At 36.7% G+C, this 16,308-nt stretch overlaps 1 protein-coding gene across 1 annotated transcript; it reads right to left on the bottom strand.

The window, feature by feature from the left end:
* Positions 1–378: 378 nt before the first annotated feature.
* LOC134841409 (trafficking protein particle complex subunit 12-like) lies at positions 379–15,419 on the bottom strand. Its single transcript, XM_063857380.1, has 8 exons — positions 15,324–15,419; positions 11,276–11,481; positions 8,062–8,463; positions 7,137–7,509; positions 6,643–6,893; positions 1,574–1,897; positions 996–1,383; positions 379–688 (listed from the first exon to the last, which is right to left on the bottom strand). Exons 1-8 carry the CDS (start codon positions 15,415–15,417, stop codon positions 444–446), a joined length of 2,283 nt encoding a protein of 760 aa, XP_063713450.1. The 5' UTR covers positions 15,418–15,419; the 3' UTR covers positions 379–443.
* Positions 15,420–16,308: the final 889 nt, after the last annotated feature.

Below are 16,308 nucleotides of genomic sequence, written 5' to 3'. Positions count from 1 at the left end.
ACTTCAATGTACATGGGTTTGTTAGATCCTGAGAAGTACCATTCAAACTCAATAAAAAATTCTTTTCTTGAATAATTTATTACCCTCAATATACAATTCATAACTTTAAACTAGTTTTCTATAGTAAAACAATTCGAGCTGAATTCTAGGTTGAACGAGTAATTAACTTCTTTCAGACACTTGTCATCAATTGAAGGTTGCTAAGAAATCGAACACTTTGCCGTCACTCAAATCTATTCTAGCTTTTAGCAGCGCATATGCACCTCTAAATTGGTTTCTGAGATGTTTGAAATGTCCTTTTTTCTTATGAAATTTACTCGGCAATCAAAGAATAAAGTGAGAATGCGCTGCTCAACTTTTCCATTCCGAGAAAAGACGCCAAAGATAATCAGATACTTCGTTCAACCAATTTATTTTAAATTGTTTTCAACTTCAGCAGAAACTCATGTCAGTCTTAGAGAAGAGGTGGCAAAGGCGTCTCCCTTATACTTGGCTACATGCTCCAACAGTAGAATTTTCTTGCCCAGACTCTTTGGCGTCTCGTTTCCGAAAAGGATGCTGAGATTCTGGATGAGATTTTCGTTCGTGTTCTTCTTGATCGGAGACTGTTTCATCACCCTGTCCAGAACAGTCGAGGCGTCCTTGATTTTGCCCAAGTACACATTTGTCACTGCCAGATTATTACACGCTAAAACAAACACATTTCTATGGCATCACTACGCTTGTTTTCACTGTTTTATATTCATTCATCTGCAATACTCACACAACTGAGCCGACAGACCAATGGAAAACTTAATTGCACTCAATGAGAAAAGGCAGAATTTTCTTTCTTTGAGCAAATCAAGTTGAACTTAACAGGAAAACAAGTCAAAAGTCAACCTGTGAAAAACCCAAATTTAAACGTGAACAACTTTTCTTTTTCCTAAAAAATGAAAAGGACGTAAGTTAGTTTATTTACAGCGCTTATTGACACTTAATAATCGGTGCATACTCACCCACAACGTCTTTGGGGTTATCTTGTACAATATGTTGGAACTGAACCATAGCGTCTTTGTACTTATTCTGTGCCACAAACAGCAGGCCTCTGTTCATGTACACCTGGTGGTCCAGCTTCATCAAATCATTCACACCCATAGTTGCGACCCCACTGGAAGAAAGATTAGACGCCGCCTTCACCTCGCTTGTTAAGGACTCTACTGATTTGAAATAGACAGCAGCTCGTTTCAGATCGCCCAGTTGCAAACAACATCGGCCAATTGCACTTGAGAGGTGTATTTTGTCTTCCGGGAGGTCGCAGAGGCGTCTCAGAAGTCGGTCGTATGTCTCCAAGGCAGCACTGTAGTCCATGCACTGCAGGAAACAGTTGCCGATTGAGTAGAGCACCTGAACGAAATTGATACTTAAATAGGTTTCGTTGTTTCAGAAGCACAGCTCTGAGGATATTCTCTGCTATATACATTCCAAATCACAGCACTCTTTTAAGAATCAAACTTCATTCGAGAAAACTAGAAGTATCAAACAGATCCAACCTTTCATAGCATCAGAACAGGCAAGTTATTGAAAATAAAATTACTTGATTTTCCTTTTCCGTCCAGTATTTGATAGCTAGCTTCAAATATTCGCTGTAGTCTATAACATGTCCATTGTGATCCTTTCCTTCAGACAACAAATTCATTAACTTCGAGACTGACGACTGAAGACGACTCAAGCGGTCCAAACTCTCGTTATACTTTCCACAATAGGAGGGCATTTCGGCCCACAGAAGTCGCAAACAGAAAGGCACAATGGACCCACTTTTTCCCCGATACAAATGAGGGTAGTATTCAAAGCACAAATCTGCCTTTTCGAACTCCCCGAAGAAATCGAGCTCACTTTCAGCCGCCGAAAACATCTTGAGCTAGAAACAAATTACAAGAGTTGAAATGTGTAAACACAGCCAACATGCAGTTGGAAAAGAGTCAATGAATACAATGAGACCGAAGAAAAATGGCGAGCTCTTCGAGTTTCAGAAAAAACTAGTGTGTAAAGCACCTCCGGTGCTTCTAACTAATTAGGGAACGTGAAAACGGTTTCATTATAAAGTATATAAAAATACAACCAAATGAATGCAACCGTAACAATAGACTGGTAATCCAACAACGCTTTTAATTTCAAAAACAGAACGATAAAAAAAATTTCAACTAAACGGTCAAATCTCAAAAACTACTGGTTTTTAGATTTTCGTATTTGAACTCATAAACGAAACCCTTAAACAGCCGACCGCATACAACTGCAATTTCCATATTAAAAAAAACTTTTGAAACGATTTCATTTGCTAAATCATCAAATTCATAAATGAGATTCATAATCCAGCGTGAATATCACTTTTTTTGTTTTAAATCTACGTTTAAGGAAAAACTTTGAATCTTCAAAAATCCCAATTTTGAAAACTTAGAAATTTGAGCAATAATAACAGGATGAGAGGACACATCTGCATGCGCTGGTGGTAACCTGACATCACCCAACCACAAGTTCGACAACTTTGAAAATTACTAAAAAAAAAAAAACATCATATCAAAGAAAGTATAAGACGTTGAGCAGTCAACATTGGATTCCAGACAAACATCTTGAGAGCATATTGAGAGCAGCCAACCATAGTTTTGAAAAACTCAAATTTTGGAAAGTTTTTTTTTGAGAACTTTCGAAAAAGCATAAAAAACGGCATATCTCAGAAACTATGATGATTTGAGAAATCAAACTTATAGGCAAGATCTGCAACCTCTGAGAGTAACCGGGCAACGCTCCACTAAAAAGTGAGAATTTCAAATTTTGAAAAGTTTTTTATGAAGCTAAAAAGTTTGGGAAGCTAAAAAGTTTTTTATGAAGTTTGGGAAGCTAAAAAGATTTGAGCACTGATATTTGGAGGCAAGATTTGCGACGCCTGAGAGTACTCTGACACTACCTCACACTGTAAAACTGAAAATTTCAATTTTTGAGGAATTATTTAAAACATAAGTTTCATGAAAATTTTCGAAAAAATCACAAGAATCGTCGAATTCGAAATTGAAACCAATTTTTGAAATTAATGTCGAGCTAACTTAACCGCATTTTATAATTTTGTTTAGAGAGATTGTACACTATTCTCTTTTTGGGTAATATAGTTTTACAGAAGGAAGCTCCAAAAAGTCAAAATGCAACAATAAAAACTTAGCGTGTCTTAAGAACCTCGTCGTAAACAAAATCAGTTTACATCTTTACTTAAATATCAGGAAAAGCGAAGCTGCATGTCGCAACAACAAGCAAAACAACGGCTGAAGAGAAAAAAGCTCTTAACATTTAAGAAAATAGCCTCAAGAAAAGGAAAAAAACTTTGACTGCGGGATTCGCATCAATGATCTCCTGATTAGAAAACATAATTTACCATCAGAGCAGTGTCGTTTATTTACTAGAAGTAAATACCCTGTAGCAGTAAATGTGCTTTGATTAAACGGATAGATTGATTCCATTTGATGTCTTGACGTCAATTCCAACTGTATCGCACTTGAACGTCTACATTTTATCAACGGCGAATTTAACACCGTACATTTTGATACCCAGTCATTTCACTTCCAAGAAATTTCAATCCTTAACAATCTAATTCTCATTTTATGATTCAAAACCAATATTAAAGTTGTATGAGCTCCTTATCTTAACCCTATCAAACCAAAATTCATCCTGCAATTAATGCACGCATCACATTAAAAAACTTGGTTTATCTAAGTTAAAATTAGAAAATAATTTGGCAAGACTCAATTTCTAATTTTAACTTAGATAAACCAAGTTTATCGCCAAGTTCGTAATTTAATTTCAATTAGATGTTTAGTTAAACCATGATTGATTTTAAAAAAACTTGGTTGTGCTACTTTATAACAAACTGACATAAAATTTCTGACAAAAATAAAATTCTGACTATCATTGTCTGCTGTACTCAAGTCTTAAACAGAAGCAAACAACAAAAACATATATGATTGACTCTTTCGAATTCACAGTTTTATCTTGAGCGAAACACAAATAAGTTTAATGAAAACAAGATTTGCTCAAAATATAAATTACATAAATATCGAGCGTCTGCCATTATATCGAATTGATTGAGACGCGTAGAAAGCACAATTATGAATTTCAGCGGGAAAAGTAGATTCTCGAGAAATCGTCCATCATTTAAAAGAGCTCAGCGAGAGATTTGAGATTTATACCGACTGTCGCAGTTGCCAGTGAGGTTTTTGCCATAAGCCAACGATATGATCACTCAGTTTCCCTCCCAACTACAACCAAACTAATTCGTACGGCTGCACGCACGCGCAAGCAGCTAGATGTAAATATTCCACCCATAGGTGATGCATGAAAATCGAGATTCCTGAAATTTTCGGAAACTATACAGTGTGACAAAAATTAAATGATCAAGTTCAAAATATTTTGTGCGGTGACCCCAAAATGCGGAGGTTTTGGAAAACACCATCTTTCTGATTAGCCGATCAACCTTCACAACTGCTCCCAAAAAGTTTTATAGCTATATTCAATTCATGTTTCTGTATCTGGCTTGCATATACGCCTTACTTCTGAACAAAACCAAAAAAAAAACCATAATCGGTGTTTGCAGGTTTTGATTGATTTATCACCAAACTTACGACTCGAAATTTTTTTTAGATTTTGAGCAAGCTGATTTGCAGTCATCCCAAAACAAAAATTCCCTGAGCGCATTTAACGCATAAATCTTCCATCTCGGATTATTCTTCACATAAACACATGAAAAAAAAATCAAAACACTGCGTCTCAAAGAGACCTGCAAAACCAATCAGGATTCACCGTTGACCCTAAAAATGATGCCTTCTCTTGCATTTGAAAAAAGACCGGCAAATTTTATGATTTGATCGTTCAGTAAGTTTAAACTGTTTAGAGCAGAAAACTGTTTAGAACCCAAAATAGAAAACATTGCCAAGCTGTGTCTTTACTTCGGCTCTTTTTATTTAAAATGCATGACTCCTCCGTACAAAAACTTACAATTTTCGATGCATCGAGTGACCATAAACTCGCACAGAAGAAAAAGCACCGCATTTTAAATGAAAGTCAAAATCATGTCTGTGTACGAAATCAAAACTGATCTAATTTTCAGATCATTATCTAGTTAGCGTCAAATTAGTGTAAGCTGTATCTTGTTGTCGTTTGATTCATTAGTACCTTAAAAATTTAATCCTTCTTAAAACGTTGTCAGCTTTTTTAGAAGGCCGTTTATTTGCAGAGTCCCAGAAGACATGTACTGAACGCAAGGCTGTAGCTCGTGCACTATCAGTTTATTCCCAGGAAATACCTTTTTTGGAGATGCTTGGTTGAGACTAGGAGCTGGCAAACCCTTAAAGTATGTGTTTATGTGCCAAAAATTCAAAAAAAGGTGATCAAATTGATCAGGTTACATGATTAAGCAAGAGAAAGATTCAAAAATTGAATGAAAGATTTTGGCATTAGTAGAACATTTTTAAATTTCTGTGCGGCTGAAATAAGTAGAAAATCACGCCAAGTTAAGTTTAAGAACAATTTATTAATTGAAAACTTTTGAAGTTCATCGAACTAAAGCTTGTTTTTTGTTCGCATCGTTTTAACAATCCGAATTATTGGCAAGGTCATTTCTGATCAAACTAAATAGCGCGAAACTATCTGACTTTAAATGGCAAAAACTCTTCTTATTATATTCTTTGATGTTTACCGAAATAACCCTTGAATTATTTTTTTAATTTTGGATAAAAAAAAAGATGTTAAGTTATAGAAATGGCTTTCAAATGTAATAATTTTAAATGGCTAATGTAACGAAATTTTTAAAATACATTTTTAAATAGTGTGAGCCATCTCACTTAAGACTAAAACAACTTATGAGACTCTAATTGTTGGCAGCATTGAGTAACTTCATAGATTAAATCACAATTTTTTGAGCTGAGATCGAGGCATGTTGAAAATATAGCCAACAGAAAGTTGGTAACGTGTCAAGGAACAAAAAAAATTGATTGAATTCTTTGAAACTTTTTCAATTTGAAGAAAAAATATATGAGCTCTTCGCAGTTCAGGAACCTGTTACGATCGACGGTTCTTTCATAAAACTGAAGCAATTAGGTTATGTTTTCATTCCGCTGGGAAATGTAGACATTTAAATCGACTTTCGAAACTCAAAGTAATTAATCATGATTTTTAGATTTTCACGTTCGTAAGAGGGCGTAATTTCCATTACTTCCAGCAGACGAGTTTGATGTGACCTTTGAACTTGAGTTGAATCCAAAAATCAAACCGCGAAAGATAAGTCTTGGGCGTAAGCAAATTTTAGACTTTTTAAGTAGTTGATGGAAATTAAAGTGAGGTAGTAGATTTGTTGACCTTAAAATCAAGCTTGTTGAAATTGAAAATCAGGAATTTTGAAGTTTAACCCAAAAAATATATAATTAGTGCAACTGATTTTGATTGAAAATTGAAAAACTTTATACAAATAAATCTCTTGAGAATTCAAGGATTAAACAATCATGAACACTACTTGCATTGCAATTCTGATTACTTTGTCTCCAGAGATGGAATTTGACTGAGTGAACAGAAAGATTGTTTTTAGAAGCAGTTGAGACTTTTAGAAGCAGTTGAGAAAAGAATGACCTTGGTCAAGATAATGATTCTAGCGTGCCATATTCTGATGGACTGGACAGTATGTTTGGACATGTGGGAGGCCATGCCTCTGCCCTGGTTGAACCCAGTCAGTATCTTGTCCGTCAACTCCAGTGCTGCTCTGAAGTTCTCATTCACCATCAGCACCTGCAGTCCCTCCTCATCTGCACTGAGCATGGATGACTTGCACAAGTTGCGTATGTTCTTCGTGTATTTACTCAGCAGGTCTTGAAGTGGGTCGCCTGAAACAAAAGCAAAGCAAATCTAATCCGACTTATTCACCCAAGTTGCAACAAAACATTTTATAACTCACAAACATCAGCATCAACAACATCACCTTGCTTGTCGACCAAATTGTATCTTTGAAAAACATTAACCTCAAATCCGAGCAACGGAGTTTGCATAAGAAACAGTACCTTAGATTCACAACAAACCCTGATCTAAAATAAATTTCAGTTTAACTGAGTGTTATTAAACTTTTCAACCTTGTGCAGACTCGATGATTCCAGGAGTAGTTATCTGGTCTCTTTCCAATGAAGTGTTGACCGGGCTGGTCATGAATCTATTAATGGCTGTGGCTACACTCGGCTTCCAAACCCACATGGCCGCTATGTCTTCATTCTCCATTTTGTCTGGCGGAATCAGAGTGGGTCTCTCCAGCTGAGAAGTTTCTAGAACATTGGCGTGTTCGGAGGACTCGTTGTCAAAGCTCCACATGCGATGTCTGTCATCATCTTTCAACGTGAGAGTATCCTCTTTGGCAGATGTACTACCACTACTACTGCTGTCTGGGTTGTAGGAGTCTATAGGAGTGGTGTGAAGCATCGACCTTTCCTCACTTTGTGCCTCTCCGAAACTCTAACAAAGACAGCACAGATATTGATGCTTCTTATAACACTTCATAACAACAGAATGCCAAATAGCCATTGTCAGAAACACAGGCGAAGGGTAGCTTCGCACCGTTAGCGATGCAAAAATTATCTGCGGTTCAAGTAAAATAGAATATGAGGTAGGTGCCACATATTCCGAAAATGTCCAAAATTTCCCATGACAAACATAGCCACGAAAACTGGAACAATAGTAAAATTTATAATTCGCTGGAAAAATTGGTACTTAAATTCCATTTTTGAAGCTAGAAGTGAGTAAATACTTGAATTGTATTCGAGTCTAACACGTAATTTTGTGACTTGTCAGATGCACGCAACCAACTTTCCCTCAGAATTAGCCGCCCCAGATTAACAAATTTTTACTAATCATCTCTAAACAACCCACAAAAATCAAATTTAAGGCACAGGGGGTCTTGTTTCGACATCGCTGAGACTAACTTACATTTAAACATGTGTAGGTTGTGCATCCCTACTCTAGCTACGGAAAAAGGATGTTGGACACAAGAAAATAGTCATATTTAACCTGGTTTGATGATGCAGTTATAGTATTAGAGAGTGCGTCCAATGATGATTGATTTTGGATTCCTCCTACTGCCGGCTCCTGGGCCATGAAACCAGAGGCGCCTCCATATTGTCCATTGAATCCGAAATCATTAGTTTGATATGCAGCAGCAGCTGGCAGATTGCCAACTTGCGCATTGGCAGACAGATTGTTGAGCCCCGCATTTCCGTTAATCGCATTGGTCGGGGTAACTGACCGCTCCGTACTGAACATGCTAGGTGGAACTGCATTGTCTGTTCCTTGTGATGACTGAACATTAGGGTTGTAAGATGAACTTTGACTTTCCGAGCTGTACATATACTGAGCGTCGATAATCAGCTGGTTCATCCCTTGATTTGCATTTCCAATTTGATTTTGCATATTCTATACAGAAAAACTCAATCTAGGAAATGTCTAAGAAAAAAATGAGAAACATTGGTTTCATTCTTGACCAAAAACCCTTTTCTAGCAAATCCTTCTCCAGCGAAATCAGCGAAGGTGAAAAATCAGCAAACATTTGGAGCTACGTTTCGCAAACACAGGGGCAAAAATAGCAGAGGGGAGCTTCATAATTGCAAGCAGGGGCGGATTTAGGGGTCCCCCTTCGGTACTATTTTAAGACATCCTTTTTTTGTTTGATCAGCCCCAAAATTTTCCAAAATATATTAATTTTGAAGGAGAGCGCGCAAAAACTGAGTATTTTTTGGTACAAATGTTCCAAAAAGTTCCCAAAAACGGCATTTTGATCTGTTATTTTTTTATAAAGTTTTCTTCAGTGCAATTTTGTTTTTGGTCAAAATACTGACTTTGTAGTGTTCTGGGAGCGCTCTAAAAATCAATTTGGTCGACCTAATACGATTTTTTTTTGAAAATCCGTCACCCCTCTCGAGAAAATCTTAGATCCTCCCCTAATTGCAAGAGAAGGCAAAAAAACTTAAAATATAGCCAGCAGACAGTTGAAAAGAGTCAAGGAACGCAAGAAAACAGAAAAAAAACGACACATTTTTTTCTTAAAAAAACAAACTTTCGAATTTCAAAGCGAAAATATGTGACCTTAAAGCTCTTTAAAATTCAAGAACAAAACATAGCCAACAGACTGTTGGAAAAGAGTCAATGAACTCAAGTAAACAGAAAAACAAAACGAAACGGATTAATTTCTGAAAAAATCTGAAATTCCAATAAAAAAATTAAATGACCTTAAAGCTCTTTGAATTTCGGAACAATTCTGATTGACACTTTTTCGAACAAATCAGCCCAAACTGAGAAAACTGGATCAATAGGTAAAATTTCTATTTTGCTGAGTAATCGATAAGTAAATTCCACTTTCGAAACTAGAAAACGGTCACGTTTTTCGTGACCTTTACACTTGCACTCTTCGATAGTGGAGTTTGTCTTCCTTTTAACAAAAGAAATTACTTGAACTTAAAAATAAATCAAAAACCAAACCGCGAAAAAGCGAAATTCAGCGTGAACAAACTTTAAGACTTATCCTGAAAAAAATACAAAAAATTCATCGCGACCTATATAAGAACCTTCACTACGTTTATGGACTCCTAAAATAAAATAAAAACGCCAGCTATGTGAATCAGCTTTCCGACTTTTACCTTTACAGTCTAATGCCTTGACAATTGCGCCATATGTTCATGCTGTACTCCGAGCACTTTAGCTGACCACCAGTTGAACGAGGTTGAAAACAAGTAAACTCGAAATACACGACTTTTGTTTGTATAACAAGTAGATAACGAAAAATGGATGTTATCAGAAAATTCTTCAGAAGATAAAAATCGTTTGCCTTGCTTCAAGAAAAAAATTCCAAATGAAAGAAAAAACTTGAGACAAAAGAAATGGCAACTCTTTGAATCATTTGCAATTAAGGAAGCTGAAAATCCATTCGCATAAGTTTCTGAGCAAAGAGAAATTCTGAGCAAAAACTTAGCAACATCAGACAAAAAGTTAAATTGAACAATTGAAAAAAAAGTACAACTCAATTTCGGAAAACGATTTACTAAGACTAAAATTTCAAAAAGTAGTCACACCTAGTGCCGAAGCTGCAAAAATAACAGCAAAATAATTATTAAAAGTCTGCTAATTTCCTGAATCGAACACCCGTTCAGGAAATTAAGAGTAACACGTTTAATATCATGTGCCATGGTCGCTTGAAAATTTTCAAATACTAGCCACCATGAACTAGATACAAAGATGTAATGATATGCAACAACAATATCCAGATACAGTGTTATTGCTGCAAAAGTGCCACCAAATGAATGAGGACGTTTATGGGTGACTTAGGTTAGAAAAAGTGAAATTCGTAATATGACACTAAATAAATAATGGAACCGCGTGTGTAAATGATAAATTAAATTTTTGATCCGGCTTAAGATCAGCCGTAAAATCTGCTCTCTGGTGCTTTATTATGGGAGCTATTCTCATGCACGAAGGACCGAATAGGCAAAAAACTCGTGCGCGAAAACAATATTAGCCGAAAGTCAATTTTTAAAAAGAATCCATTGCCATTCAAACAAAATGGATTAAAAGAAGCAATATTTTGCTTCTTTCAAAACGAAACCCTTGAAATATAAAATTTGTTTTAATTCGGCGGCGGTCAAAGACAATTTGAAAATTTTGCATATTTCTGCCGTTTTTATATTCGGCCTAAATCAAAATTAAGTCCGTGGAAACGTTTACTTTCTTTCAGATTTTCACGCTGTCTTTCCAAATTTTAGATTACTGAAATCTGATTTTAAATTTTGCACATTCGGTCCCTCGCGTATGAGGCATTCCACCTTTTATTATCGGTGGCGATTGCTTTCATAAGATAGTTTTTTGGTGACATAGATTCGATATCCAAAATGTTAGATGCTTCAAGGGATGGGACACAGTTAGAAGCAGTAACCATACAGCAAAAAAGTTCAAGTTTTGTTTTTGAAACCGAAAATGGGTGCCTACGACTAGCAAGTTTCAGAACCTTTGGGGATGGGTTTGGACTTTTCCTTACTTAATTCGGTCTTATACCGACAACGATTGAACAATCACTTGGAATTTTGATTCATAGCTGAGATTTTATGTCATTACCCTGTCTAGACAATGCCATATATCAGCTGCTTTATGTTTATTTTAACTTTGGCATCCAAACTTTGACTACAGATGTGAAGAATACTCTTTAACGAAAGCATAATAACGACAATGAGAAACAAACCGTGTCTGCGAATTGGTTCGTGTCTCCATACACCGAATTTCCCATGTATACAGACTGGAAATTTGAGTCCTCGATTGTCTGCGGCCATTGCTGATTCGTATAACCATCTGCAGTCTGACTACTTATTGGCTGTTGATTATCGTTTTGATAAGCTGATGCATGAGGAGCTGTATATTGGTCAGCCAACGCCAATTCTCGCAAGGTTCCTAAGTACTCAAAGAGCTTAACTCATCATTATACTAAGTATACCCAACATAAAAAATACCCAGCTGAAAAGAGCCCATGAGTGATTTGACCGACAAAGGAACTGTTCAGCTATTCAAACATAATCACTTCAGTGACCGTGATGATGACCTACATTCATTGCTTGACTCCTTTTCTGGATTGGGTAAATTTTGTCCAATATTCAGACAACCAGACAGGACTTTTCTTTGCTATTTTTGCAAGCACGTGTATCCAATTCACCCTTGGGTTACTTAACAGTTTGCAAACATAGAATATTAAATCAAGCATTAAGTCGGAATATTAGTCACACTATAGCGAATCGGAGAGGGAAAAAATTGACGGTAAAACTACGACATTTCATTTTTTTGCCATAGAAAAGGGCACAAACTAGACATTACCTAACAGACTTATGAAAGCACAAATCAAACTTTTGAATTTTAAAGAAAAAATAGATTCCCTTTAAGCTCTTTGAATTTCTAGGCCAATTTATGAGGGTCGCTTTTTTTGATAAGATGAAACCAACTAGAGAAAACTGGATCAATAGGTAAAGTTTATATTCCGCTGGAAATCTAAAAATTAAATTCCACTTCGACTAGAAATCGTTCGTTTTTTTTCGCACCATTTCTACGTTCGTATTTGGAGAGTTCTATTTACGCCACTTACAGCAGATGAATTTCAATTCAACTCAAAAAGTGCATATATACCTAAGTGCATTCATAAATGCATCAACATACAAGACTGCACATAATGTAGTTATTAAAGACTTTTAAAACTTTTCCTGAAAAAAAAACAAAATAAATCAGCAAGACCTATATAAGAGTCTTCACTACGTTAATTATTCTTTAAAACTTGGTTATACGCCCTTTAAGTCCGGAAAAGGTTAATTATAGAAAAAAACTAAAAGCTGCAGTGACGTTCGAAATTCCACATTTTTTGTCCTCTTCGAAGCACAGAATGCAAAGCATTAGAGTTTTGCAGTTCAAACAACGTACAGTAAGGTAACGAGTTAATTTACCAAGCCGACACTACTCAAGCCGGAAACTTAAAACATGCAGAAAAACGAAAGCTGAAATTAAACAACTCTTAAAATATGCATCATTCGAAATCTTTCGATGGGTTTTTGGCCTTTTAAAAAAGTTTTAGCAATATAAATAGTGTAGTCAGAGCTGATCAATGTAAGAATCGGAAGAGTTGAGTCACCGATCGATGAATTAATCTTTTCTTTTGACAGGAGCTTTTTACCCTTGACATATATTGCGGTGAGGATGATAAATCTTCATCTTTAAAAACAATTGAAAGTTTAAGGTAATCCCTATTACTAAAAAAACCTAAAAAAAAATCTAATCTCACTGGGTAGATTTAAAAAATCTGAATTTGAAGGATGTTAATACCATTTTTTTCAGCAAGATTGCTGAAAAAGTGATGTTGATATCCTTGACTGAACCTCACATAAGAGAGTGGATCCACGCGCAACCCTCAAAAGCGCTGGGCTTAGCCTTACCTACCCACGAGTTTAGCGTTCTCACCAAAAGCCGTCTCGGTCTGGAAATTTTCCTATCCAGTTAAGTGCCTCCTTTGCTCAAACGAGACACTCAGTTCACACAGCACGACTTGACAAGCAAACGTTACCAGAAAAAACTGTAGTACTATCGCAAGCGTAAAGCCGCATTTCATTCATTGTTTTTTAGTGACTAAGAAAATGGAAAAAAGACAAAAAATCCAAAAAAAATTGTACCGAAAAAGTATATGACAAAACATGGCCAGTTTTGTTTGTTTGTTAGCCCATTTGGGCTTGTCTGTCTACAAGTTGAGAAGCTTCGCGTTATCTACCGGCCGAAGGGGTACAAGGTTATAAGGGGTACAAGTTGTGCATATAGGAGAAAAATATGTGCTAAGAAACGCATGTGTTTAAAAGCTAACTTCCGCCGCATTGGAAATGAGAGAGCTTATAGCAGTTAATTCTCGAAGGAATCAAAAGGAAGGAAGGTTATAAGGCTCACCCATTTGTTCAATTTTTTGCTTTTTCAGAGCACACTGATAATGACTACTTGTGGAAAATTTTTATTTTCCCCTGAGATCATGCAAAGAATGATAATTAATTTGCAATTAAAATTGCTTTTTTTTAGCAATTGGCAGAATTATTATGGAATTATTTGTGCCATTTGTGTCTGTCTCCAGGTTGAGAAGCTTCGCGTTATCTACCGGCCGAAGGGGTACAAGGTTGTAAGTGGTACAAGTTGTGCATATAGGAGAAAAATATGTGCTAAGAAACGCATGTGTTTAAAAGCTAACTGCCGCCGCATTGGAACTGAGAGAGCTTATAGCGGTTAATTCTCGAAGGAATCAAAAGGAAGGAAGATTACAAGGCTCGCACATTTGTTCAACTTTTTGCTTTTTCAGATCACACTGATGATGACTTCTTGTGGAAAACTTTTATTTTTCCCTGAGATCATGCAAAGAATGATATTTAGGTGCAATTAAAATCTGTTTTTTTTTCTAGCATTTGGCTGAATTAATATGGAATTATTTGTGCCATTCCCCCAGATTGGCACAGCGGAACCTTCCGTCGCAGCACGAAAACAACATTAGAGGCCTTAATGGTTATAAATTGATGTAAAGGAGCATCAATTTATAACCACTAAGGCCTCTAATATTGTTTTCGTGCAGCGACGGAAGGTTCCGCTGTGCCAATCTGGGGGAATGGCACAAATAATTCCATAATAATTCAGCCAAATGCTAGAAAAAAAGCAGATTTTAATTGCAACTTAATATCATTCTTTGCATGATCTCAGGGAAAAATAAAATTTTCCACAAGAAGTCATCATCAGTGTCTAGAAGAAAATTTTTAGAAAAAATCGAATTGCGACGGTACATTTCTGAGAAATGTAAAAACGGCCATGTTTAGCCCGAAAATACAAGAAAAACACAACAACCCGAATAACAAGTGCAAGACAGCTAATTGAAGTCGATAGAAGGAAAGGAGGCCTCAGTGGTGCAGACGGAAGGAGCAGTACCCTCCCGTGCCACGAAGTTAGAGTAATATCGACGTTATTACTGGAGCGCGGAATCGGAGACTCGGCCCCCAGAGACTGTCATATGGTGAAAAACTATAGTAAACTAACTTTTTAGCTACTCTGATGTCCTAAACATTTGAATTAACACCGGTATTATCTGTTATTTTAGAGTATGAGTAGCTAGGAAGAGGAAATCCATCTCCACCAAAAACACAGTAAAATAGGATATTCGAGCCGTGTTTTTCATGGTAGTCATGTAGTCTGGGGATCCGATACCCAGCTATGTGATTATCTTCGCATGTAAACGGAAGCTGATTAAAAGTCGTTTGACTGATGGCCTAAAAATGGTAACTTTTTACTTAGCCCTAAACAGACCAGAAAATCAACTGGCTAGGTCGAGACGGTGAAAAACGAGTAGAATTTAGGTAACTGACACCGGCCAGTCGTCAATAGGTGCTTTTTCTACACTCCGTATTTGTGTAGTATTTGGGCGAATGTTACAATTGTTAGTTGCAAGCGCATGAAAAAACATGAGGGAAACGGAACTGCCGGTCGCAATTTTTCCAGGAAGTTTCAATCCATAAGTTTTAGGCATGTTTAAAAAGTGTAAAGACGTTTTCTACAAAATAAACGAGGAGAAGGCATATTACAAACACATATTAGCGTTTAACTAACATTAGAAGAATAGATCAAAAACTTGTAGGCAAGTTGCAACCGGCGATTCTCGCTTCGCTCAAGTTTTCCACAATTTAGATAATCATGACTAACAAGCTGACCTTAAGAACTACAATCAAACTTCAAAAGCTTACTAGGAGATGCTGATCGCGTTGCACTTGTATCAGCCTGAATGTTGCCTTGAGTGCTCAGACGTCCAGGGTCAGGGAAATAGGATGGATCATACATATCTACCTGAAGAAAAGAAAAACATTTATTGAATGGGTCCTTCCGTCTCGCGAATATCAGTGCTCAGGTTGGATAGGGCGATACAATTGAATCGTTAAAATAAGCATAGCCAATTATTAACAGAAGGCCAGAAACTAGGGCTCTGCAATCATTATACTCAATAACTGTTCTTCACCTTAATTGACGTATAATTGAATTGTTCTGATAAACTTATTAAATAGTATGTGTGACATTCGACCAGAAAGCCGTCAAAATGCATGGCGACTTCGAATTTTTAATGTGACCGTGAACTGGGAAAATTGGCGGTTTTGGCGGATCAGTAGTATTAATCTGACGATTTGACGAATCGATAATGGTCAGTTTGGCGTTACGTAATAAATTTTGAAAATTCGTTCAAAAATAGCCTAATTGTTGTGAGCCTAATTGCTGCCCATCTACTAGCCAAAATAGCCTAATTGTTGCCCATCTACTCACATTCCGTCTGTTTTAGAACCACGACACTTCTACAGGACCGATCAGAAGCGACCAGACGGTTTGACGCTCGTTCCATGGGCTGTTGGTAAGCAGCTCTTGTGGGATGTAACGGTAGTAGACTCCTTCGCTCCTTGTAGGATTAATACCGGATCTGTTTGTAAACCCTGGTACGGCTGCCGCTGAAGCGGAAGAGCGAAAAATTGACAAGTATAAAGATCTTGTGAATAATAATAATAATAATAACAAAGGATTTAGGACTAATCCAAGGGTTCGCATAAAACCCAGTGATTGGGAGGTTCAGCGTGCGTGTTTCAGTTGTTAAAGTTAAGTTTCTTCAAATCTCTACAGTTGTTGCAGCCACATAATATCCGCCAAGTGCATGCATCTGACTCGTTGTAGCGGGTTTTGAAGAACTTC

Source organism: Symsagittifera roscoffensis, chromosome 3, assembly GCF_963678635.1.
Source record: "Symsagittifera roscoffensis chromosome 3, txSymRosc1.1, whole genome shotgun sequence".
NCBI lineage: Eukaryota > Metazoa > Xenacoelomorpha > Acoela > Convolutidae > Symsagittifera > Symsagittifera roscoffensis.
Note: the sequence above shows the minus strand (reverse complement) of the source record. Positions and strands in the feature narration are given on the sequence as shown.